At 36.8% G+C, this 25,472-nt stretch overlaps 1 protein-coding gene across 1 annotated transcript; it reads right to left on the reverse strand.

Annotated features, from left to right (window-relative positions):
- Positions 1–1,332: 1,332 nt before the first annotated feature.
- Positions 1,333–5,281, reverse strand: LOC127643817 (CMRF35-like molecule 9). The gene is made up of 5 exons (XM_052126711.1): positions 5,172–5,281; positions 4,658–4,999; positions 4,487–4,519; positions 4,318–4,395; positions 1,333–1,624 (listed from the first exon to the last, which is right to left on the reverse strand). The coding sequence occupies exons 1-5, from the start codon at positions 5,203–5,205 to the stop codon at positions 1,596–1,598; spliced, it is 516 nt and encodes a 171-aa protein (XP_051982671.1). The 5' UTR covers positions 5,206–5,281; the 3' UTR covers positions 1,333–1,595.
- Positions 5,282–25,472: the final 20,191 nt, after the last annotated feature.

A 25,472-nucleotide genomic window follows, 5' to 3' on the forward strand; every position in this document is an offset into this window, starting at 1 on the left:
AAGGGGAAACAATCTGACACAGCTGATAATAACACAAGTCATTTATGTGAATATAAGAAAGAAACGGAGAGAGGAAGAATGAAACAGCCATGTCTGGAGCTCTGATGTGTCGTTTAAACAGCAAGAGGCCGAGAGAGTTAAAGACACAGTCCACACACACAGAATAATGTTTCACACATATTTGTCATCATGCAGAAGAATGATAAAGCGACAGACACAAGATCACTGAAAAAATATTTGAGTCCCTTTGAGTGTATTTTTTGTGCCATTAAAAAAATTATAAGACAACGATATAATAATGAGTGCATTTACTGGCACACTAATACGCTGATAAATACCTACAAATGATCTTATTCAGTTTACATGAACAAGTAGAGCATTGATGACACAATACAAAAAGTGGATTTAGAAGGCAATAAATACACTGTGAATTTAGACAGTATTCAGACCCCTTAATTTTTTCACATTTTGTTATGTTGCAGCCTTACGATAAAATGCTTTAAATTATTTAGTATTTTCACATCAATCTACACCCCATGCCCCATAATGACAAAGCAAAAACAGATAGTCAAATATCACATTGAGATACATATTCAGACCCTTTGCTATGACGCTCTAAGGTTCCCAAGAGCAAAATGGCCTCCATTACTCTTAAATGGAAAAAGTTTGGAACAACCAGGACTCCTAGAACTGATCGCCAAGCAAAAATGAGCAATCGTGGGAGAAGGGCCTTGGTGAGAGAGGTGACCAAGAACCCGATGGTCACTCTGATTGAGCTCCAGCAATCATGTGTGATGATGGGAGAAACTTGCAGAAGGACGACCATTACTGCAACACTCCACCGATCTGGGCTTTATGGGAGAGTGGCCAGAAGGAAGCCTCTCCTCAGTACAAGACACAAAAGCCCGCTTGGAATTTGCAAAAAAAATTCACCTAAAGGGCTCTCAGACTGGGAGAAACAAGATTCTCTGGTCTGATGAAACAAATATTGGACTGTTTGGCCTCAATTCCAAGCATAATATTTGGAGGAAACCAGGCACCACTCATCACCGGCACAATACCATCCCAACGGTGAAACATGGTGATGGTAGCATCATGCTGTGGGGGTGTTTTTCACCGACAGGGATTGGGGGACTGGTCAGGGATGAAGGAAAGCTGAACGCTGCAAAATACAGAAATATTGTTAAAGAAAACCTGGTCCAGAGTGCTCAGGAACTCAGTCTGGGCTGAAAGTTCACCTTCCAACAGGACAATGACCCTAAGCAAAGACAAGGCAAGAATGGTTTAGGGACAACTCTGAATGTCCTTGAGTGGCCCAGCCAGAGCACAGACTTCAGAGTGAGAAGGAGCTTTATTGCCAAATATGCTTACACACAAAAGTAATTTGTCACGGTGACAAACTTCCAGTGCAAATACAACCATATGTACATACATGCAAACATATATAAATATAGTGACATAAAAATAAGATATAACAGATGAAAAAAGAGAAATATACAGACATCAGAGCAACGGGTCTGTAGTCACGAAGTTCTTTGATCTTGGGTTTCTTTGGGATGGAGGTGATTGTGGAGCGTTTGAAGAAGCAGGGAACTTCACACTGCTCCAATGATCTGTTGACGATCTGTGTGAAGATGGGGGCCAGATGGTCAGCACAGGATTTTAGACAAGTTGGTGAAAGAGGTACTAATTATTGGACAAAAAAACTCAAAAAAGAAGCCACTACAATATAATTTGACTCTTGATGGATGTGCTGTTACATCATCTTCAACAGCGAAGAACTTAGGTGTTATATTTGATACCAATCTTTTTGATACCCTAACACTGTTCGAGATGCAGACACACTCCCTCAATTTAAGTCTAGACTAAAGACTCATCTATTTATCCAGGCATACACCTAATTTATCCTCCAACACACAATTAGGTTGCTTTAGTTTAGTCTGCCGGAGCCAGAAACATTGATCATTATTTATAACTCTGCAATAAATTGAATGGCATCTATGCTTATATTATTTTATTTGTTTCCCTGTCTCAACCTCGGGACTCCTATCCTGAGGTCACCAGAACCAGCTGGATCCAGCACCATTCCTGCTTCATATTGGACTCCACTGCTACATTTCGCTGAATGATGATGACTAAATGCAGCCGGTGCCAAACATCACTTCAGTCTATTATGATGGACTTCAGAGGATGAACTGATGCCAACTCTAACCATAAGACATGGAATACTTCATATGCCATTGTCTGAACCTTGGATTTAGGATGGACCACACCGAACCTCACCAAAATTACCGGCCAGGTTGAACTGCGTTTCATATCCCTGATCTCTGCCTGCATCACCTTGGTCTATTGATGGACTACGATCTTGAAATGGAATGCATAAACTAACAATTGCCAACAAAAGCCTTCATCAGCCAATTAACAAGGACAATTGCATCTGTGAACTTCTGCAGTTAATCCAGGATGGACTTCAAAGACATTGGTCATTAATCTTACAGTTCAAACTAAATCGATGGTTAAACACTGACCCTTAACACTTACCTAGTTTAATAATTTTAAACTATGACTTTAACTATACATAAGTAATATTTACATTATATTCATGATGTTAGTCAGAGGGGAACTGGCCCCCACAGTGAGTCTGGTTTCTCCCAAGGTTATTTTTCTCCATTAATCAACATCTTATGGAGTTTTGAGTTCCTTGCCACAGTCGTTTTCAGCTTGCTCACTGGGGTTATTAATACAATTATTATTTAATTACTTATTTTTAAACACGATTAACAAGCGTATTTTATTAAATTACACAATGATGATTCATCGACATTATAGATATTACGGTTTTATCGTCTGTTAATTCCTGATCTTCTGTAAAGCTGCTTTGAAACGATGTGTGTTGTGAAAGGCGCTATACAAATAAATTGACTTGAAACACTGTGTGGGCCATGTGCTTTTCTTGTCTTCTGTTTCTGTAAGACCTGGCACACATCATCTTCACCGATCTTAAGTGCAGGTTGAAAAGCAGGAGAGGGGAGGAGTGGGGTTGAAGGAGATGTTGATGTTTGTGTGCTGTTAAGGTCAGAGCGGGTGTTGGGTGCGAGACTGGGCTTTTCAAATCTACAGTAAAACACATTTAGGTTATCAGCCAGTTGTTGATACCCTGCAGTGTTGGGGGATAGTGTCTTTTAGTTGGCAAATTCTTTCAAGCCTCTCCAGACTGATAGGATCGTTAGCTGAAAACAGTTTTTTCAGCGTTTCAGAATAGCTTCTTTTAGCCACTCTTATCACCTTTGTCAGTCTATTTTTGGCTTGAATATACAAGACATGAATCTGATCGAACATCTCTGAAGAGACCTGAAAATGACTCTAAACAAACGGTTCCCATCCAACCTGACAGAGCTTTAGTGAATTTACAGAGAACAATGGCAGAAAATCCTAAAATCCAGGTGTGCAAAGCTTGTCGCATCATAACCAAAAAGACTGAGGTTGTAATCGCTGCCAAACGTGCTTCAACTAAGTACAGAGTTAAGGGTCTGAACACTTATGTCAATGTGATATTTCAGGTTTTTTTTTATATAAATTTGCAAAGTTATTAAATTCTGGTTTTTGCTTTGTCATTATGGGGTATGAAGTGTAGTTTGATGTGAAAATTAGCAATTTGCAATAGTCAATCTGTATTAAAATAGATTTATTATAAGGGCTTTTCTAAGTACAAATCAAAATACAAATTCGCCAGATAGATGCTTTTGGAGCAACTCACTCAAACTTTTAAACAGTATTTTTCTTTGTTGCTAGGTAAGATATTTATAGTTTGAAACTTAGAAAAACACCTCTAGAGATCCCTGCATTCAGAATTGCACTCCGTCCAGCTGCTATTGAATGCAAGAACATAACGTTCTCATCTTGTGTTGTCGCAAGTTTCAAGTTCGGAACTGTATACTACCATACTATTGCTGCCATCGACACATATGGCAGAAGTAGTAAGAGTAGTAATGGAAGTATGCCATTCTGAACTCGGCCCATGTCTGTGTTTTTTGTCTCTGTACAGCTGTTAATTGCCTATAACAGCTTGAGTTTTGCTTATTACCCCTTGCTAAAAACAGGTGGTACTTTAAGCTTGAATTGCTCTGATAGTAAGATTATTCCACATTATGGTCCAGGGACATGATTAATTGCTTTTATTTCTTTAACACCTTATTTTTTATATAATTAAATCACACAGATATAAATGTTAAAACAACAGCCACAATAGATAGATAGACAAACACAAGTGCTAAAATGCAAGAGAGAAAAATAGAACGGATAATAGAAAGTCTTCACCCTGATCTCTTTTCTTGGCCCAGTTCTGTGCAGTGATATCTGCGGGGTTTGCAATAACATCGTCTCCATTAATTACCACTGAAACAGAACATTTGACAAGGGGAAATTATGTGCATGTTTTGTGCGAATAAAACTGAATTAATATTCCCTTCTTGGATTTCTCTGGTACCTCTTGGTTCTGATGAGGGTCTCCGGGGTTCACCTGTACAAAGAACGAACATGAAACTATCTTTAGCCTAAATGACTTCTGCAATCAATAGTGTCTAGAAAACTGTATGTGTGTGTGCAACTGACGAATGAAGGGTTGAAAAATATTCAATTCAAGCATTCATGTTCTCACCTTTCTTGACCATTATTTGGATTTCAACCAAAGGATCAACATCCAGTGTAACATCTACACCACAGTAGTACAGTCCAGAATCCGCTGCGCCCAATCTATAAATGATGATGGTAACCAAGCGGGAAGTAGTGTTGTCAAATAGAGCGAATTGCCCATGTTGAGTCCAACTGTTTGGTTGAGCAGTCTGAACCAGTTTCTCTTCAAAGAAGCCACTGGACCTGCTGAAATACTTGTTGTTTTCCTCATAGCCCGACCGGTATTTGACATTTAATAATAAGTCTTCCCCCTCATATCCAATTATTTCTGTGTGCTTTACAGCACAACCAAGATCCAGTAGCCAAACTGTAAATTAAATGTAAATTAAAAGTACAGCATATAACCATCAGTAAATATTATTTGGCAACAATGTCAATCTGCAATCATGTCTCTTGGGAAACTCATAATCATGAAAAGGCACTCAGCATCTACTAAAGAAAACAGCTGAAAATGAAGTGATTAATTAATGTTAACTCACCTGTAAAGACAGACAAACCGAACACTTTCCACATGTTAAATGGTCAACTCTGGTTTAGAAAGTAGAAAACAGTGTCTCTCTATATTTCTGTCTCCTTCTCCCACTTCCTTGTTCAGAGCAAATAACTCAGCCTTAAGAGTTAAATAACCATCTCTCTCTCTCTCTCTCTCTCTCTCTCTCACACACACACACACACACACACACACACACACACACACTCCCACTCTCTCAATTTCAATTCAATTTCAATTTAAAGTACTTTTTTTGGCATGATTGTGTTTACATACAATATTGCCAAAGCATTAATACACAAAATAGATAATGACAAGACAAATAATAATAATAAAATAGTAACAAATAACAATAAAGATAGATTTAAAATAAGGTGCCGGGTAATGAACCAAATAAAATAAAAGCTATAATAACAATATACACTATACAATAAAATAAGCATTTAACAGGACATTATGAACATAAGAATATAAAAGTACTGTGAATGCAGTGATTGGTTTCTGAGGAGGTGCATCTCAAAAATAAATGTAGCTGCAACTGATGCATGAAGGTCCTCCCCCAGTAACACCAGCATCTGATCTGATCTCCCCCAGTAACACCAGCATCTGATCTGATCTCCCCCAGTAACACCAGCATCTGATCTGATCTCCCCCAGTAACACCAGCATCTGACCTGATCTCCCCCAGTAACACCTGCATCTGATCTGATCTCCCCCAGTAACACCAGCATCTGATCTGATCTCCCTCAGTAACACCAGCATCTGATCTGATCTCCCCAGTAACACCAGCATCTGATCTGATCTCCCCCAGTAACACCAGCATCTGATCTGATCTCCCTCAGTAACACCAGCATCTGATCTGATCTCCCCCAGTAACACCAGCATCTGATCTGATCTCCCCCAGTAACACCAGCATCTGATCTGATCTCCCCCAGTAACACCAGCATCTGATCTGATCTCCCCCAGTAACACCAGCATCTGATCTGTTCTCCTCCAGTAACACCTGCATCTGATCTCATCTCCTCCAGTAACACCTGCATCTGATCTGATCTCCCCCAGTAACACCAGCATCTGATCTGATCTCCCTCAGTAACACCAGCATCTGATCTGATCTCATCTCCTCCAGTAACACCTGCATCTGATCTGATCTCCTCCAGTAACACCAGCATCTGATCTGATCTCCCCCAGTAACACCTGCATCTGATCTCATCTCCTCCAGTAACACCAGCATCAGATCTGATCTCCCCCAGTAACACCAGCATCTGATCTGATCTCCCCCAGTAACACCAGCATCTGATCTCATCTCCTCCAGTAACACCAGCATCAGATCTGATCTCCCCCAGTAACACCAGCATCTGATCTGATCTCCTCCAGTAACACCAGCATCTGATCTGATCTCCTCCAGTAACACCAGCATCTGATCTGATCTCCTCCAGTAACACCAGCATCTGATCTGATCTCCCCCAGTAACACCAGCATCAGATCTGATCTCCCCCAGTAACACCAGCATCTGATCTGATCTCCTCCAGTAACACCAGCATCTGATCTGATCTCCCCCAGTAACACCAGCATCTGATCTGATCTCCCCCAGTAACACCTGCATCTGATCTCATCTCCTCCAGTAACACCTGCATCTGATCTCATCTCCTCCAGTAACACCTGCATCTGATCTGATCTCCCCCAGTAACACCAGCATCTGATCGGTTTCTGCTGAACTGGAAAACTCACTCACTCACTCACTCACTCGCTCACTCACTCACTCGCTCACTCGCTCACTCACTCACTCTCTCTCTCACTCTCTCTCTCACTCTCTCTCTCACGCAGACAGCAGGTTTAGCATTTTTGGGAACCCAAGCTAAGTTTGAGGATTTTAGACCTCTTTCTTACGCTATCAATTCTAGTGTATTTTCTTTGTTTCATTTTCTCAAGTAACATTAGACTGTGAACAAAACGCAGTTTGATACCATTTTAAATACTGATACTTGGCTGGTTGTTATCTGTATTTAATGTACAACCCCCAATTCCAAAAAAGTTGTGAGTATGAAAAATGCTAATGGAAACAAAAAGGAGTGATTTGTAAATTATATTCATCCTTTACTATATTGAAAGCACCACAACTACACATCATATGAATTTCATAGTTTATTTTTAAATGTACAGTCATTTAAGATCAGATGATTGCGACACACTCCAAAACAGTTGGGACAATCGAGTGTTTACCATTGTGAAACATCACCATTTCTTCTAATAAGAAGACACAAGTTTGTTAAGTTTAGAAAGGGGAATTACCCCCCAATCATCCATTATGCAGGTCTTCAGCTGCACAAATGTATGGGGTCTTCATTGCAAGCTTCATAATGCACCACACATTCAATTGGAGATGGTCAGGACTGCAGGCAGGCCAGTCTAGTACATGCACTCTCTGCTTATTCAGCCAGTATGTGGTTTGAAATTGTCCTCCTGAAAATTCTGGGACGTCCCTGGGAAAGGCCATCCAAGTGATGTAAAATGTATGGTACTCATCGGACCAGATGACGTACTTCCACTGCTCCAAGGTCCAGTTCCGACGCTCACGTGACCATTGTAGGCACTTTCGACGGTGGACAGAGGTAATCATGGGCATCCTGGAAAAGTGTTGGATGGCAGTATATGCTTCTCCAAAATTTGTACATATCTGTCTGCATTCATTTTACACGTGCCACCTACCTAAACATTGTTGCAACCTCCCTCTTTCATTAAATTTTTACTCCACTGATACTGATGGTTAATTTTAGGTTTGGGGTTCCATTTATAAATTGTGCATTTAGCCAGTACAGCTGAAAACAATTAACTTCACAATTTACATTTACGCATTTGTCAGACACTTTTATCCAAAGCGACTTACAGAGCCCTTATTACACGGACAATCCCCTCGGAGCAACCTGGAGTTAAGTGCCTTGCTCAAGGACACAATGGTGGTGGCTGTGGGGATCGAACCAGCAACCTTCTGATTAACAGTTTACCAGTTATGTGGTTTAGACCAATACACCACCACCTCTCCACATCCATTTGCTTTTGCTGCCCCTCAGTGGACATTACTAACCCTTACACGTACCTTTTAGATCAGGGGTGCACACACTTTTTTGTGTGATGATCTACTTTTAAATGAGCAACTCAATAAGATCTACCAACTAAAAACACAGTTTCATTTAAAATAAGAAAATGCTTGTTGGGACTACTGCATGTATCCCTACATGGAATTAATCTTCTAATTAATAAAAAAAATATATAATAATGCTCAATGTTGATATCATTCAGTTTTAACACTAAACCCAAAACACCTACAGCACAATAGATTACAATAGTCAGGGCATTTACCTTATTCTGATGACTTGCACTGAATGGAATCAGACAGTTTTGCCTAATCCGGGCAGTAGCATCGTAATTTCGCGCTCTGTTCTCAAAAGTCCTTGGAAGGTGCGTATGCACAAACCTAGTTGTCATGGCAACTGAATAAACAAAATCTCGCCTGGTCAATATTTACTCGTCAAGTGCAAGTCGGACAGAAACTAAAAGAATTAAAGACATTATATTTATTTTTATTCAAATTGAAAGAAAGTACATTTAAATGTTGTACGATCTACCAGCATTGCCTTTGTGATCGACTGGTAGATCGCGATTGACGTATTGGGCTGCACAGGCCTAAAAATGAAACCACCCGTACCCGAGACCATGTGGCCCGACCCTGCCCGGCTCGAAATATACCGTCAGATTATAAACCCAAACCCGAAATCACTCACTATCTTTATATTTTCTTCTCCTAGCAAGTACTGTTGAAACAGGCTGGAATAATATGAAACAATGCAAAAGTGCCCTCTTTAGAGCCTGAATTTGTTAAGAACGATGAATCTTTGTGACAATTTCGCTAAAAACAATCTAGAGACTAGATCTAGAGAATGAAACAGAGCACAGGTGTCTCGACATGTGTTTTTGAAAATTGTTTTTAACTTCACAGTGATTAAACTGTGTGAGACGTTGAAGTAACAGCGAGACACAGCGCAACAGTCAAAGACATTCGTCCAGCATTTGTTTACATTGTAAAGCAATGAGAAAACGCACACAAAAACACATTTGTTGTGAACAGCCCCAAACTTGTCTGTTCACGCGAGAGAGCACATGTGCGAAACAAGTCTGGTAGACCTGTTTATTTTTTCATTAATTACAAACCCGAGCCTGACCCGAAGCCCTACTTGAAAAACTGTCCTGAACCCGGCCCGAAACCCATCAGGTTCTCGGGTCCCCTTGGGTCTGTGTCGGGTTGCAGACACCCAACAAAACGTACCACTTAGGCTACTGTGGGCAGTGTTTTGCTTTGGTAATCACAGACAGATAAATGAAATAACTCAATTAAAAACATATATGACAATACTGTATTTCATAGAATTGGTTTTAGTCTAATGACCTCAATATTGAAGTTGGCTCAGTTGTCATTGATCCACTGTTTGGAAGATTGCTGTGGAAATACGTATCCCACTAAACTAAGCTTGTGAACAGACAAGCCAGTTTATCTACACATAATAGTGAACACATACTCCATTTTCTCATTTAACAATCAAGATTAGTGTGCCGTAGCTGTAAAAAGAATCAAGGATTTAATTGGCTGTAAATGAGGATTATGTGATTTATTATTTTATTTATTTAGTTCTGGTCCATTCAATCGATACTATGATAGAAGGACTCTAAAATAAATGATCTGGAAGACACTGACACACATGACTCTGTCTGCTGACGTCCAGTTCTGCGTAGATTTGATCTACACACAAAGTGTCTGTTTGTGCTGGGGCAACATCTGTTGTAGGAATCTGGTTCTGGGAATGCCATGTTGGCTGGTTCTGTGTTTGTGTAATCCATGTTAATGGGTCTGTGAGATTACCCTGCAGCAGAACCTTCAGCACTTTCAGCTGTGGGTGAATTTGACATGCCATGTGATGAACTCACCTGCATCGGTATGATTTTTCCCTGGTGCGTTTGGGAGTGGAACCTGCTAAAAAAATTTAGGGACTCTAATTTTGCTCTTAAATGGATAATGATGAACTATATCACTGTATGAAAAGATCTTGTAGTATAAATGGCCGGATTTAAGGGGGCTAGTGAGGGGCATTGCACCCATATATTTTCCTTGTGCCCCCCAGTTGGTTGGCATAACAAAATTAAATTGTGCCACCCCCCCAAACCCTAATTAAATACTGTTACAATGATGTAAACATCAGACAGCTTTTATTTGCATATTTGGCCATTTTGAGGAGCCAAATTGACCTAAAATCAGAGTTTTTAGCTCCCTCTTGTGTCTGTTCCAAACTCTCAAATCCATTGTACAAAATAATTAAGAAATAAATTATCAGTCTATTAATAATCTTAACAAAAAATGAATAAACGTTTTTAAATGGACAAATAAATAAACACATTAAATTAGTTAATTTAGTTTGTTTAAAATGTTATTATGTTTAACAATAAAATGAATAAATCATGTATTTAATTAATGTTTAAAATGTAATTACACGTAACAACATTGTATAATAGTAAATTATTTTTAAATGCACCTTTAAATTTTGTTTTAAAAGAGCATTTGGCAATTTAATCAATTTAAAAGGTGCTTTTAAAATTTGTTTATTAATATACTACTTTATTGTTGCATATAATAAAAAATTAAAAAAAAAAAGTATTACATTTAAAATTGGTTTGTATATTTATATATTTATTCAATAGACTTTATTAATCAATAGACTGATCATTTATTCCTTCATTCTTTTTAACTGTCACCCCTCAGCTTCCATAGATAATATAATTTGCAATGCAAAAGACTTAAATGCAATTGCATACATCACATTGTCAAAGTTCATGTAGTTTTAAATGACATTTCTGCCATTGCCTTTTGTGGTGTGGGTTGTCATGATCTAGATATCTGCTCACCTGAAATATTGCTGCTGTAGTGTTTTATGATTTGAAATGGGCCAAACAAACCAGGGCACAAACACACATCAAGGCCACCGTCATTTATGAACCTCGAGAAAGACTCTGTTGATGCAAGTAAATGCTTTGTGTGAATTGTGGTAAAATCTCACCTCCAGGCCCTTCCTGGTTTGGTTGAGTGGTTGGTACTTGTGGATTTCCTACACAGAAAATGAGAGTGAAAGATCATCTACACATAAGGAAACCCCAGCTCACATTAGTGCCTATACACACTGCATGAGTCATTATGAGACATATAAAAGAAGTAAACTCAGGGTGCACCAGTTTCACATCCCATCTGAAACAATGTGTCTCTCAGTGGTACCTCAAAAAGCCTTGTGACTGATGAGCCTGTGAACTCATAATTGTAAAATGGGTAGTTGACAAATGGGCGTAGACATTAACTTTATCATTCAACATTAAGATTTTAGGATACTGTGATTTTACATTATGCACTATATAAATTCCAATCATGATGAAACATTTTTTAAAGACAGATAATGTCAATATATTGGAATTTAATCTCCATTCAAATTGTTTATATCGATAGGTTTCTGTATTTCAAGGTTAATGATGAGGACTAGAGCTGCACGATTATGACCAATGTATGTATGTATATATATATATATATATATATATATATAGAGATATTGTAATTAATTTTGATTAACAGAACTTTCACAGATGAGCCAAAACATCATGACAACTCACAGGTGAATCCAATAACGTTGATAATATCCTAACAAGGTCAGAGGTCAAGGTCTGTGTAGAATAGATGGTAAGTAGTCATCTATTCTCATCAGTTCTCATAGTCAACATCAGGGCTGGACTGGGAAGAGAAATCGGCCTGGGATTTTACATAGCAACTGGCCCAAAAGTTGGGTCATATTGCGGCACCGTTTTGTGATCCGTTCTGCATAATGCGGCAGCTCATTTTAGCTTATCACAGCCCATTTCGCAGCCGACCCACCGGACCCCTCGGTTCTCCCAATGGCCAGTCTGCCCCTGATCGGCCCCAAAGTGCGTCGGCCCACCAGGAAAATGTCCGGTATGCCAGATTACCAGTCCAGCCCTGGTCAACATGTTGAATGCAGGAGAAATGGACAGGAGTAAAGACCTGAGCAACATTGACAAGTGCCAAATTATTATGGCCAGACGACTGGTTAAGAGCATATCTGAAACGGCAAGGCTTGTGGGGTGCTCCCGGTCAGCAGTGGTTAGTTACTACTGATAGTGGTCCGGGAGGGACAAACCACAAACTGGCGACAGGGTGTTGGGCACCCAATGCTCATCGAAGACTACCCTGTCTTGTCCGAACCAACAGAAGGTCTACTGTGGCCAGAACATTTCAATGATGGTTACGGGAGGAATGTGTCACAACACAGTGCATCACACCCTGCTGCTTATGGAGCTGCATACCAGCAGACCGTTCAGAGTGCCCATGATGATCCCTGTCCACTGTCAAAAGTGCCTGCAATGGGCACGTGTGCATCAGAACTGGAGCATGGATGGCCATGTATGTGTGAGCCATTTACCTGGGGAATTAAGGGCTTCAGGATGCACTGTGGGAAGATGACAAGCAGATGGAAGGAGTGTGATGCTCTGGTCAATGTTCTGCTGGGAATCCCTGGGTCCGGCCATTCATGTGGACGTCAATTTTACACATGCCACCCACCTAAACATCATTGCAGACCAGGTACACCCCATCATGGCCTCTTTCAGCAGGATAATGCCACACTGCACACATTGTTCAGGAATGGTTTGAGGAACATGATGAAGAGTTCAAGGTGTTGCCCTGGCCTCCAAATTCCCCAGATTTCAATCCGATTGAGCATCTGTGGGATGTTCTGGACCAGCAAGTTCAATCCATGTCAGATCCACTGCACAACTTACAGGACTTGAAGGATCTGCTGATAATGTCTTGGTGCCAGACAGAGGTGGGTAGAGTAGCAAAAACTGTACTCAAGTAAAAGTACAATTACTTCAAAAACATAATTACTCACTTAGAAGTAAAAGTACAAACATAAATAATTACTTGAGTAAGAAAGTATCCAATTAAAAAGTACTCAAGTAGTGAGTAACTCGTTACTTTCACAGATGACGTTAACTCCCTTATATTCCATTACATAATACACATTGAACATGTGTTACAGAATTATGATTATCATTAATGGATCAATATTGAAGTCATTTTTGCTAGACAGCAGGGGGCGATATGCAGAGAAGAATGTGAAAGTGATCCGTTTCTCATCCACACCTATCATATCACTTCTGAAGATACTGATTTAACCACTAGAGTCGTATGGATTACGTTTATGCTGATTTAAGTTTGATTGTTTATCTTTAAAATGTTGTCACCCATTCTCTTGCATTGTATGGACCTACAGAGCTGATCTTAATTTGTGTTCAGCAGAATGAAAGGAAGTCATACACATCTGGGATGGCATGAGAGTGAGTAAATAATGAGAATTGTAATTTTTGGGTGAACTATCCCTTTAAGGGCTCTTGTCAGATCTGGATGAATTTTTCAATAAGAAGAGAGGTTTGCAAACATTTCTAGTAAATAATATAAAGCCTTCTTTTGCTATTTCAAAGCTTTTAAAGTCCTGTGTGGATTCTTATTTCAGTGTAGTTACAGTTTTCTCGCTGTGTCTGAAACTGCCCCCATATATTACATATATATATATATTAAATATTTAAAGATAACTATGTATAATTATATATTGATATAAATATGTATAATCATTATATATTGAATTATTGTTATATGAGGGGCTTTCTCAGCAAATATTTGTATATGCGATTAATCACGATTAATTAATCGGGACACCATGTAATTAATTCGATTAAAAATTTTAATCGATTGACAGCCCTAATTTTAAAATGTACTCTTTATTTGATCAAATGTGTTTACTCTTTATATTAACACATATTATATATTAAAAATGACAAACAGAATGAAGATTTATTGTATGAATATGTTATTTAATAAGAATAACTATTAAGGCCAAGTATTTTAAAATTTCATATGGGACATTTCTGCACCAGCCCCAGAGATCCGACAGTCTCGACCGAATTCACTCATTTCGTTCAATTACTGCTGAAATATAGTGCACTAACTGCCATTCACTATAATATAGTGCACTAACTGCCATTCACTATAATATAGTGCACTAACTGCCATTCACTATAATATAGTGCACTGACTGTCATTCACTATAATATAGTGCACTAACTGCCATTCACTATGATATAGTGCACTAACTGCCATTCACTATAATATAGTGCACTGACTGTCATTCACTATAATATAGTGCACTGACTGTCATTCACTATAATATAGTGCACTGACTGTCATTCACTATAATATAGTGCACTGACTGTCATTCACTATAATATAGTGCACTAACTGCCATTCACTATGATATAGTGCACTAACTTCATTTCACTATAATATAGTGCACTAACTGCCATTCACTATAATATAGTGCACTAACTGCCATTCACTATAATATAGTGCACTAACTGACATTCACTATAATATAGTGCACTAACTTAATTTCACTATAATATAGTGCACTAACTGCCATTCACTATCATATAGTGCACTAACTGCCATTCACTATAATATAGTGCACTAACTGACATTCACTATGATATAGTGCACTAACTGACATTCACTATGATATAGTGCACTAACTGACATTCACTATAATATAGTGCACTAACTTCATTTCACTATAATATAGTGCACTAACTGCCATTCACTATAATATAGTGCACTAACTGACATTCACTATAATATAGTGCACTAACTTCATTTCACTATAATATAGTGCACTAACTGCCATTCACTATAATATAGTGCACTAACTGACATTCACTATAATATAGTGCACTAACTTCATTTCACTATAATATAGTGCACTAACTGCCATTCACTATAATATAGTGCACTAACTGACATTCACTATGATATAGTGCACTAACTGCCATTCACTATGATATAGTGCACTAACTGACATTCACTATAATATAGTGCACTAACTTCATTTCACTATAATATAGTGCACTAACTGCCATTCACTATAATATAGTGCACTAACTGCCATTCACTATCATATAGTGCACTAACTGCCATTCACTATAATATAGTGCACTAACTGACATTCACTATGATATAGTGCACTAACTGACATTCACTATGATATAGTGCACTAACTGCCATTCACTATGATATAGTGCACTAACTGACATTCACTATAATATAGTGCACTAACTGCCATTCACTATAATATAGTGCACTAACTGACATTCACTATGATATAGTGCACTAACTGACATTCACTATGATATAGTGCACTAACTTCATTTCACTATAATATAGTGCACTAACTGCCATTCACTATGATATAGTGCACTAACTTCATTTCACTATAATATAGTGCACTAACTGCCATTCACTATAATATAGTGCACTAACTGCCATTCACTATAATATAGTGCACTAACTGACATTCACTATGATATAGTGCACTAACTGACATTCACTATGATATAGTGCACTAACTTCATTTCACTATAATATAGTGCACTAACTGACATTCACTATAATATAGTGCACTAACTTCATTTCACTATAATATAGTGCACTAACTGCCATTCACTATAATATAGTGCACTAACTGCCATTCACTATAATATAGTGCACTAACTGACATTCACTATGATATAGTGCACTAACTTCATTTCACTATAATATAGTGCACTAACTGACATTCACTATGATATAGTGCACTAACTTCATTTCACTATAATATAGTGCACTAACTGACATTCACTATAATATAGTGCACTAACTTCATTTCACTATAATATAGTGCACTAACTGCCATTCACTATAATATAGTGCACTAACTGCCATTCACTATAATATAGTGCACTAACTGCCATTCACTATAATATAGTGCACTAACTGCCATTCACTATAATATAGTGCACTAACTGACATTCACTATAATATAGTGCACTAACTGACATTCACTATAATATAGTGCACTAACTGCCATTCACTATAATATAGTGCACTAACTGCCATTCACTATAATATAGTGCACTAACTGACATTCACTATAATATAGTGCACTAACTGACATTCACTATAATATAGTGCACTAACTGCCATTCACTATAATATAGTGCACTAACTGACATTCACTATGATATAGTGCACTAACTGACATTCACTATGATATAGTGCACTAACTTCATTTCACTATAATATAGTGCACTAACTGACATTCACTATAATATAGTGCACTAACTTCATTTCACTATAATATAGTGCACTAACTGCCATTCACTATAATATAGTGCACTAACTGACATTCACTATGATATAGTGCACTAACTGACATTCACTATGATATAGTGCACTAACTTCATTTCACTATAATATAGTGCACTAACTGACATTCACTATAATATAGTGCACTAACTGACATTCACTATGATATAGTGCACTAACTGACATTCACTATGATATAGTGCACTAACTTCATTTCACTATAATATAGTGCACTAACTGACATTCACTATAATATAGTGCACTAACTTCATTTCACTATAATATAGTGCACTAACTGCCATTCACTATAATATAGTGCACTAACTGACATTCACTATAATATAGTGCACTAACTTCATTTCACTATAATATAGTGCACTAACTGACATTCACTATAATATAGTGCACTAACTGACATTCACTATGATATAGTGCACTAACTTCATTTCACTATAATATAGTGCACTAACTGACATTCACTATAATATAGTGCACTAACTTCATTTCACTATAATATAGTGCACTAACTGACATTCACTATAATATAGTGCACTAACTTCATTTCACTATAATATAGTGCACTAACTGCCATTCACTATAATATAGTGCACTAACTGACATTCACTATGATATAGTGCACTAACTTCATTTCACTATAATATAGTGCACTAACTGACATTCACTATAATATAGTGCACTAACTTCATTTCACTATAATATAGTGCACTAACTGACATTCACTATAATATAGTGCACTAACTGACATTCACTATGATATAGTGCACTAACTTCATTTCACTATAATATAGTGCACTAACTGACATTCACTATAATATAGTGCACTAACTTCATTTCACTATAATATAGTGCACTAACTGACATTCACTATAATATAGTGCACTAACTTCATTTCACTATAATATAGTGCACTAACTGACATTCACTATAATATAGTGCACTAACTTCATTTCACTATAATATAGTGCACTAACTGACATTCACTATAATATAGTGCACTAACTTCATTTCACTATAATATAGTGCACTAACTGACATTCACTATAATATAGTGCACTAACTTCATTTCACTATAATATAGTGCACTAACTGCCATTCACTATAATATAGTGCACTAACTGACATTCACTATGATATAGTGCACTAACTTCATTTCACTATAATATAGTGCACTAACTGACATTCACTATAATATAGTGCACTAACTTCATTTCACTATAATATAGTGCACTAACTGCCATTCACTATAATATAGTGCACTAACTGACATTCACTATGATATAGTGCACTAACTGACATTCACTATGATATAGTGCACTAACTTCATTTCACTATAATATAGTGCACTAACTGCCATTCACTATAATATAGTGCACTAACTGACATTCACTATGATATAGTGCACTAACTGACATTCACTATGATATAGTGCACTAACTTCATTTCACTATAATATAGTGCACTAACTGACATTCACTATAATATAGTGCACTAACTTCATTTCACTATAATATAGTGCACTAACTGCCATTCACTATAATATAGTGCACTAACTGACATTCACTATAATATAGTGCACTAACTTCATTTCACTATAATATAGTGCACTAACTGCCATTCACTATCATATAGTGCACTAACTGCCATTCACTATAATATAGTGCACTAACTGACATTCACTATGATATAGTGCACTAACTGACATTCAGCTATGATATAGTGCACTAACTGACATTCACTATAATATAGTGCACTAACTTCATTTCACTATAATATAGTGCACTAACTGCCATTCACTATAATATAGTGCACTAACTGACATTCACTATAATATAGTGCACTAACTTCATTTCACTATAATATAGTGCACTAACTGCCATTCACTATCATATAGTGCACTAACTGCCATTCACTATAATATAGTGCACTAACTGACATTCAATATGATATAGTGCACTAACTGCCATTCACTATGATATAGTGCACTAACTGACATTCACTATGATATAGTGCACTAACTGCCATTCACTATGATATAGTGCACTAACTTCATTTCACTATAATATAGTGCACTAACTGCCATTCACTATCATATAGTGCACTAACTGCCATTCACTATAATATAGTGCACTAACTGACATTCACTATGATATAGTGCACTAACTGACATTCACTATGATATAGTGCACTAACTGCCATTCACTATGATATAGTGCACTAACTGCCATTCACTATCATATAGTGCACTAACTGACATTCACTATGATATAGTGCACTAACTGACATTCACTATAATATAGTGCACTAACTTCATTTCACTATAATATAATGCACTAACTGCCATTCACTATAATATAGTGCACTAACTGACATTCACTATAATATAGTGCACTAACTTCATTTCACTATAATATAGTGCACTAACTGCCATTCACTATAATATAGTGCACTAACTGCCATTCACTATAATATAGTGCACTAACTGACATTCACTATGATATAGTGCACTAACTTCATTTCACTATAATATAGTGCACTAACTGACATTCACTATGATATAGTGCACTAACTTCATTTCACTATAATATAGTGCACTAACTGACATTCACTATAATATAGTGCACTAACTTCATTTCACTATAATATAGTGCACTAACTGACATTCACTATAATATAGTGCACTAACTGCCATTCACTATAATATAGTGCACTAACTGACATTCACTATGATATAGTGCACTAACTGACATTCACTATGATATAGTGCACTAACTTCATTTCACTATAATATAGTGCACTAACTGACATTCACTATAATATAGTGCACTAACTTCATTTCACTATAATATAGTGCACTAACTGCCATTCACTATAATATAGTGCACTAACTGACATTCACTATAATATAGTGCACTAACTTCATTTCACTATAATATAGTGCACTAACTGCCATTCACTATCATATAGTGCACTAACTGCCATTCACTATAATATAGTGCACTAACTGACATTCACTATGATATAGTGCACTAACTGACATTCACTATGATATAGTGCACTAACTGACATTCACTATAATATAGTGCACTAACTTCATTTCACTATAATATAGTGCACTAACTGCCATTCACTATAATATAGTGCACTAACTGACATTCACTATAATATAGTGCACTAACTTCATTTCACTATAATATAGTGCACTAACTGCCATTCACTATCATATAGTGCACTAACTGCCATTCACTATAATATAGTGCACTAACTGACATTCAATATGATATAGTGCACTAACTGCCATTCACTATGATATAGTGCACTGACTGACATTCACTATGATATAGTGCACTAACTGCCATTCACTATGATATAGTGCACTAACTTCATTTCACTATAATATAGTGCACTAACTGCCATTCACTATCATATAGTGCACTAACTGCCATTCACTATAATATAGTGCACTAACTGACATTCACTATGATATAGTGCACTAACTGACATTCACTATGATATAGTGCACTAACTGCCATTCACTATGATATAGTGCACTAACTGCCATTCACTATCATATAGTGCACTAACTGACATTCACTATGATATAGTGCACTAACTGACATTCACTATAATATAGTGCACTAACTTCATTTCACTATAATATAATGCACTAACTGCCATTCACTATAATATAGTGCACTAACTGACATTCACTATAATATAGTGCACTAACTTCATTTCACTATAATATAATGCACTAACTGCCATTCACTATAATATAGTGCACTAACTGACATTCACTATAATATAGTGCACTAACTTCATTTCACTATAATATAGTGCACTAACTGCCATTCATTATCATATAGTGCACTAACTGCCATTCACTATAATATAGTGCACTAACTGCCATTCACTATGATATAGTGCACTAACTGACATTCACTATGATATAGTGCACTAACTGCCATTCACTATGATATAGTGCACTAACTGACATTCACTATAATATAGTGCACTAACTGCCATTCACTATGATATAGTGCACTAACTGCCATTCACTATGATATAGTGCACTAACTGCCATTCACTATAATATAGTGCACTAACTGCCATTCACTATAATATAGTGCACTAACTGCCATTCACTATAATATAGTGCACTAACTTCATTTCACTATAATATAGTGCACTAACTGCCATTCACTATGATATAGTGCACTAACTGCCATTCACTATAATATAGTGCACTAACTGCCATTCACTATGATATAGTGCACTAACTGCCATTCACTATGATATAGTGCACTAACTGCCATTCACTATAATATAGTGCACTAACTGCCATTCACTATGATATAGTGCACTAACTGCCATTCACTATGATATAGTGCACTAACTGCCATTCACTATGATATAGTGCACTAACTGCCATTCACTATAATATAGTGCACTAACTTCATTTCACTATAATATAGTGCACTAACTGCCATTCACTATAATATAGTGCACTAACTGACATTCACTATAATATAGTGCACTAACTGACATTCACTATAATATAGTGCACTAACTTCATTTCACTATAATATAGTGCACTAACTGCCATTCACTATAATATAGTGCACTAACTGCCATTCACTATAATATAGTGCACTAACTGCCATTCACTATAATATAGTGCACTAACTTCATTTCACTATAATATAGTGCACTAACTGCCATTCACTATCATATAGTGCACTAACTGCCATTCACTATGATATAGTGCACTAACTGACATTCACTATGATATAGTGCACTAACTGACATTCACTATGATATAGTGCACTAACTGCCATTCACTATGATATAGTGCACTAACTGCCATTCACTATAATATAGTGCACTAACTGCCATTCACTATAATATAGTGCACTAACTTCATTTCACTATAATATAGTGCACTAACTGCCATTCACTATAATATAGTGCACTAACTGACATTCACTATAATATAGTGCACTAACTGACATTCACTATAATATAGTGCACTAACTTCATTTCACTATAATATAGTGCACTAACTGCCATTCACTATAATATAGTGCACTAACTGCCATTCACTATAATATAGTGCACTAACTGCCATTCACTATAATATAGTGCACTAACTGCCATTCACTATAATATAGTGCACTAACTGACATTCACTATAATATAGTGCACTAACTTCATTTCACTATAATATAGTGCACTAACTGCCATTCACTATAATATAGTGCACTAACTGCCATTCACTATGATATAGTGCACTAACTGACATTCACTATGATATAGTGCACTAACTGCCATTCACTATAATATAGTGCACTAACTGCCATTCACTATAATATAGTGCACTAACTGCCATTCACTATAATATAGTGCACTAACTGCCATTCACTATAATATAGTGCACTAACTGCCATTCACTATGATATAGTGCACTAACTGACATTCACTGATATAGTGCACTAACTGCCATTCACTATAATATAGTGCACTAACTGCCATTCACTATAATATAGTGCACAAACTGCCATTCACTATAATATAGTGCACTAACTGCCATTCACTATGATATAGTGCACTAACTGACATTCACTATAATATAGTGCACTAACTGACATTCACTATAATATAGTGCACTAACTTCATTTCACTATAATATAGGTGCACTAACTGCCATTCACTATGATATAGTGCACTAACTGCCATTCACTATAATATAGTGCACTAACTGCCATTCACTATAATATAGTGCACTAACTGCCATTCACTATGATATAGTGCACTAACTGACATTCACTATAATATAGTGCACTAACTGACATTCACTATAATATAGTGCACTAACTTCATTTCACTATAATATAGTGCACTAACTGCCATTCACTATGATATAGTGCACTAACTGCCATTCACTATAATATAGTGCACTAACTGCCATTCACTATGATATAGTGCACTAACTGCCATTCAATATAATATAGTGCACTAACTGCCATTCACTATAATATAGTGCACTAACTGCCATTCACTATAATATAGTGCACTAACTTCATTTCACTATAATATAGTGCACTAACTGCCATTCACTATAATATAGTGCACTAACTGCCATTCACTATGATATAGTGCACTAACTGCCATTCACTATGATATAGTGCACTAACTGTCATTCACTATAATATAGTGCACTAACTGCCATTCACTATAATATAGTGCACTAACTGCCATTCACTATGATATAATGCACTAACTGCCATTCACTATGATATAGTGCACTAACTGCCATTCACTATGATATAGTGCACTAACTGCCATTCACTATAATATAGTGCACTAACTGACATTCACTATAATATAGTGCACTAACTTCATTTCACTATAATATAGTGCACTAACTGCCATTCACTATCATATAGTGCACTAACTGCCATTCACTATGATATAGTGCACTAACTGACATTCACTATGATATAGTGCACTAACTGACATTCACTATGATATAGTGCACTAACTGCCATTCACTATGATATAGTGCACTAACTGCCATTCACTATAATATAGTGCACTAACTGCCATTCACTATAATATAGTGCACTAACTTCATTTCACTATAATATAGTGCACTAACTGCCATTCACTATAATATAGTGCACTAACTGCCATTCACTATGATATAGTGCACTAACTGACATTCACTATGATATAGTGCACTAACTGCCATTCACTATAATATAGTGCACTAACTGCCATTCACTATAATATAGTGCACTAACTGCCATTCACTATAATATAGTGCACTAACTGCCATTCACTATGATATAGTGCACTAACTGACATTCACTGATATAGTGCACTAACTGCCATTCACTATAATATAGTGCACTAACTGCCATTCACTATGATATAGTGCACTAACTGCCATTCACTATAATATAGTGCACTAACTGCCATTCACTATAATATAGTGCACTAACTGCCATTCACTATGATATAGTGCACTAACTGACATTCACTATAATATAGTGCACTAACTGACATTCACTATAATATAGTGCACTAACTTCATTTCACTATAATATAGTGCACTAACTGCCATTCACTATGATATAGTGCACTAACTGCCATTCACTATAATATAGTGCACTAACTGCCATTCACTATGATATAGTGCACTAACTGCCATTCACTATGATATAGTGCACTAACTGCCATTCACTATAATATAGTGCACTAACTGACATTCACTATAATATAGTGCACTAACTTCATTTCACTATAATATAGTGCACTAACTGCCATTCACTATGATATAGTGCTCTAACTGCCATTCACTATAATATAGTGCACTAACTGCCATTCACTATGATATAGTGCACTAACTGCCATTCACTATAATATAGTGCACTAACTGCCATTCACTATGATATAGTGCACTAACTGCCATTCAATATAATATAGTGCACTAACTGCCATTCACTATAATATAGTGCACTAACTGCCATTCACTATAATATAGTGCACTAACTTCATTTCACTATAATATAGTGCACTAACTGCCATTCACTATAATATAGTGCACTAACTGCCATTCACTATGATATAGTGCACTAACTGCCATTCACTATGATATAGTGCACTAACTGCCATTCACTATAATATAGTGCACTAACTGCCATTCACTATAATATAGTGCACTAACTGCCATTCACTATGATATAATGCACTAACTGCCATTCACTATGATATAGTGCACTAACTGCCATTCACTATGATATAGTGCACTAACTGCCATTCACTATAATATAGTGCACTAACTGACATTCACTATAATATAGTGCACTAACTGACATTCACTATAATATAGTGCACTAACTGACATTCACTATAATATAGTGCACTAACTGACATTCACTATAATATAGTGCACTAACTTCTTTTCACTATAATATAGTGCACTATATTATAGTGAATATAGTGCACTAACTGCCATTCACTATGATATAGTGCACTAACTGCCATTCACTATAATATAGTGCACTAACTGAGTGAACGATTGCGGACACAGCCAGTCTCGTCTCGACAGTTGCCTTGTGAACATCACACGCACGCGTCCCGCGCAACTCGCTGTGCATGCGCAGAAACGCTGTCTGTTCGCGCTCCAGTTGTCGATCACATGAATGGCAGTAATTTACACTCAATTGTGATGTTTGCATGGATTTATACAGTTAATCCGCCCGATGAAGCTGCGATAGTTTCCAGTACACCCGCGAGAACGTGGAGTAAATACACAAATACTGCTTATGACATGCGGGACAAAGAGCACTGATATATTCCTGCACTGATTTAAAAATGTATAATTAAAAACTGATGTCAAAAGAGTCCAGTTACAGAATCACCCTGAAAATGACCATCTCGTTACACAGAAAAGACCGCGTTAGAATTAGCGCCAAAATTTACCTCAGCGCGCTTCCTTAAGTTGGAGCTGTGAACTTTAATCTTGAAATATCTTCTAAAGTCATTACATGACGAAACTATTCTTTTTTTCACTGTGTGGAGTGCAGAAAGTGCTTCACATTGAACAGTTTGATGCTGCTGCACTGATGACATGAGCAACAGTCTGTGACAGCGGCTCAGCGCGCGCCTCTGTATGAACTTCCGCTCTTCTTCTTCTTCGACTGTTGTTTTATGGCAACTTAAATGTTGCATTCCCGCTTCCTACTGGATTGGAGTGCGAAGCGCTAAATAGTTGAAAAAAAAAAACAAACACTATCTTTTGATCAATCTTGTATCTTTTAAGAAATTAAATAAATCTTGATAAATTCTTGATAGCTTTGGGCCACTTCCTAGCAAAACCTGAAGTGACACATTATTTACTCCCAGAGATCTTAGATGGAATCTTGCTCTTTCA

The sequence above is a fragment of the Xyrauchen texanus genome, chromosome 5 (genome assembly GCF_025860055.1).
Source record: "Xyrauchen texanus isolate HMW12.3.18 chromosome 5, RBS_HiC_50CHRs, whole genome shotgun sequence".
Taxonomy (NCBI): domain Eukaryota; kingdom Metazoa; phylum Chordata; class Actinopteri; order Cypriniformes; family Catostomidae; genus Xyrauchen; species Xyrauchen texanus.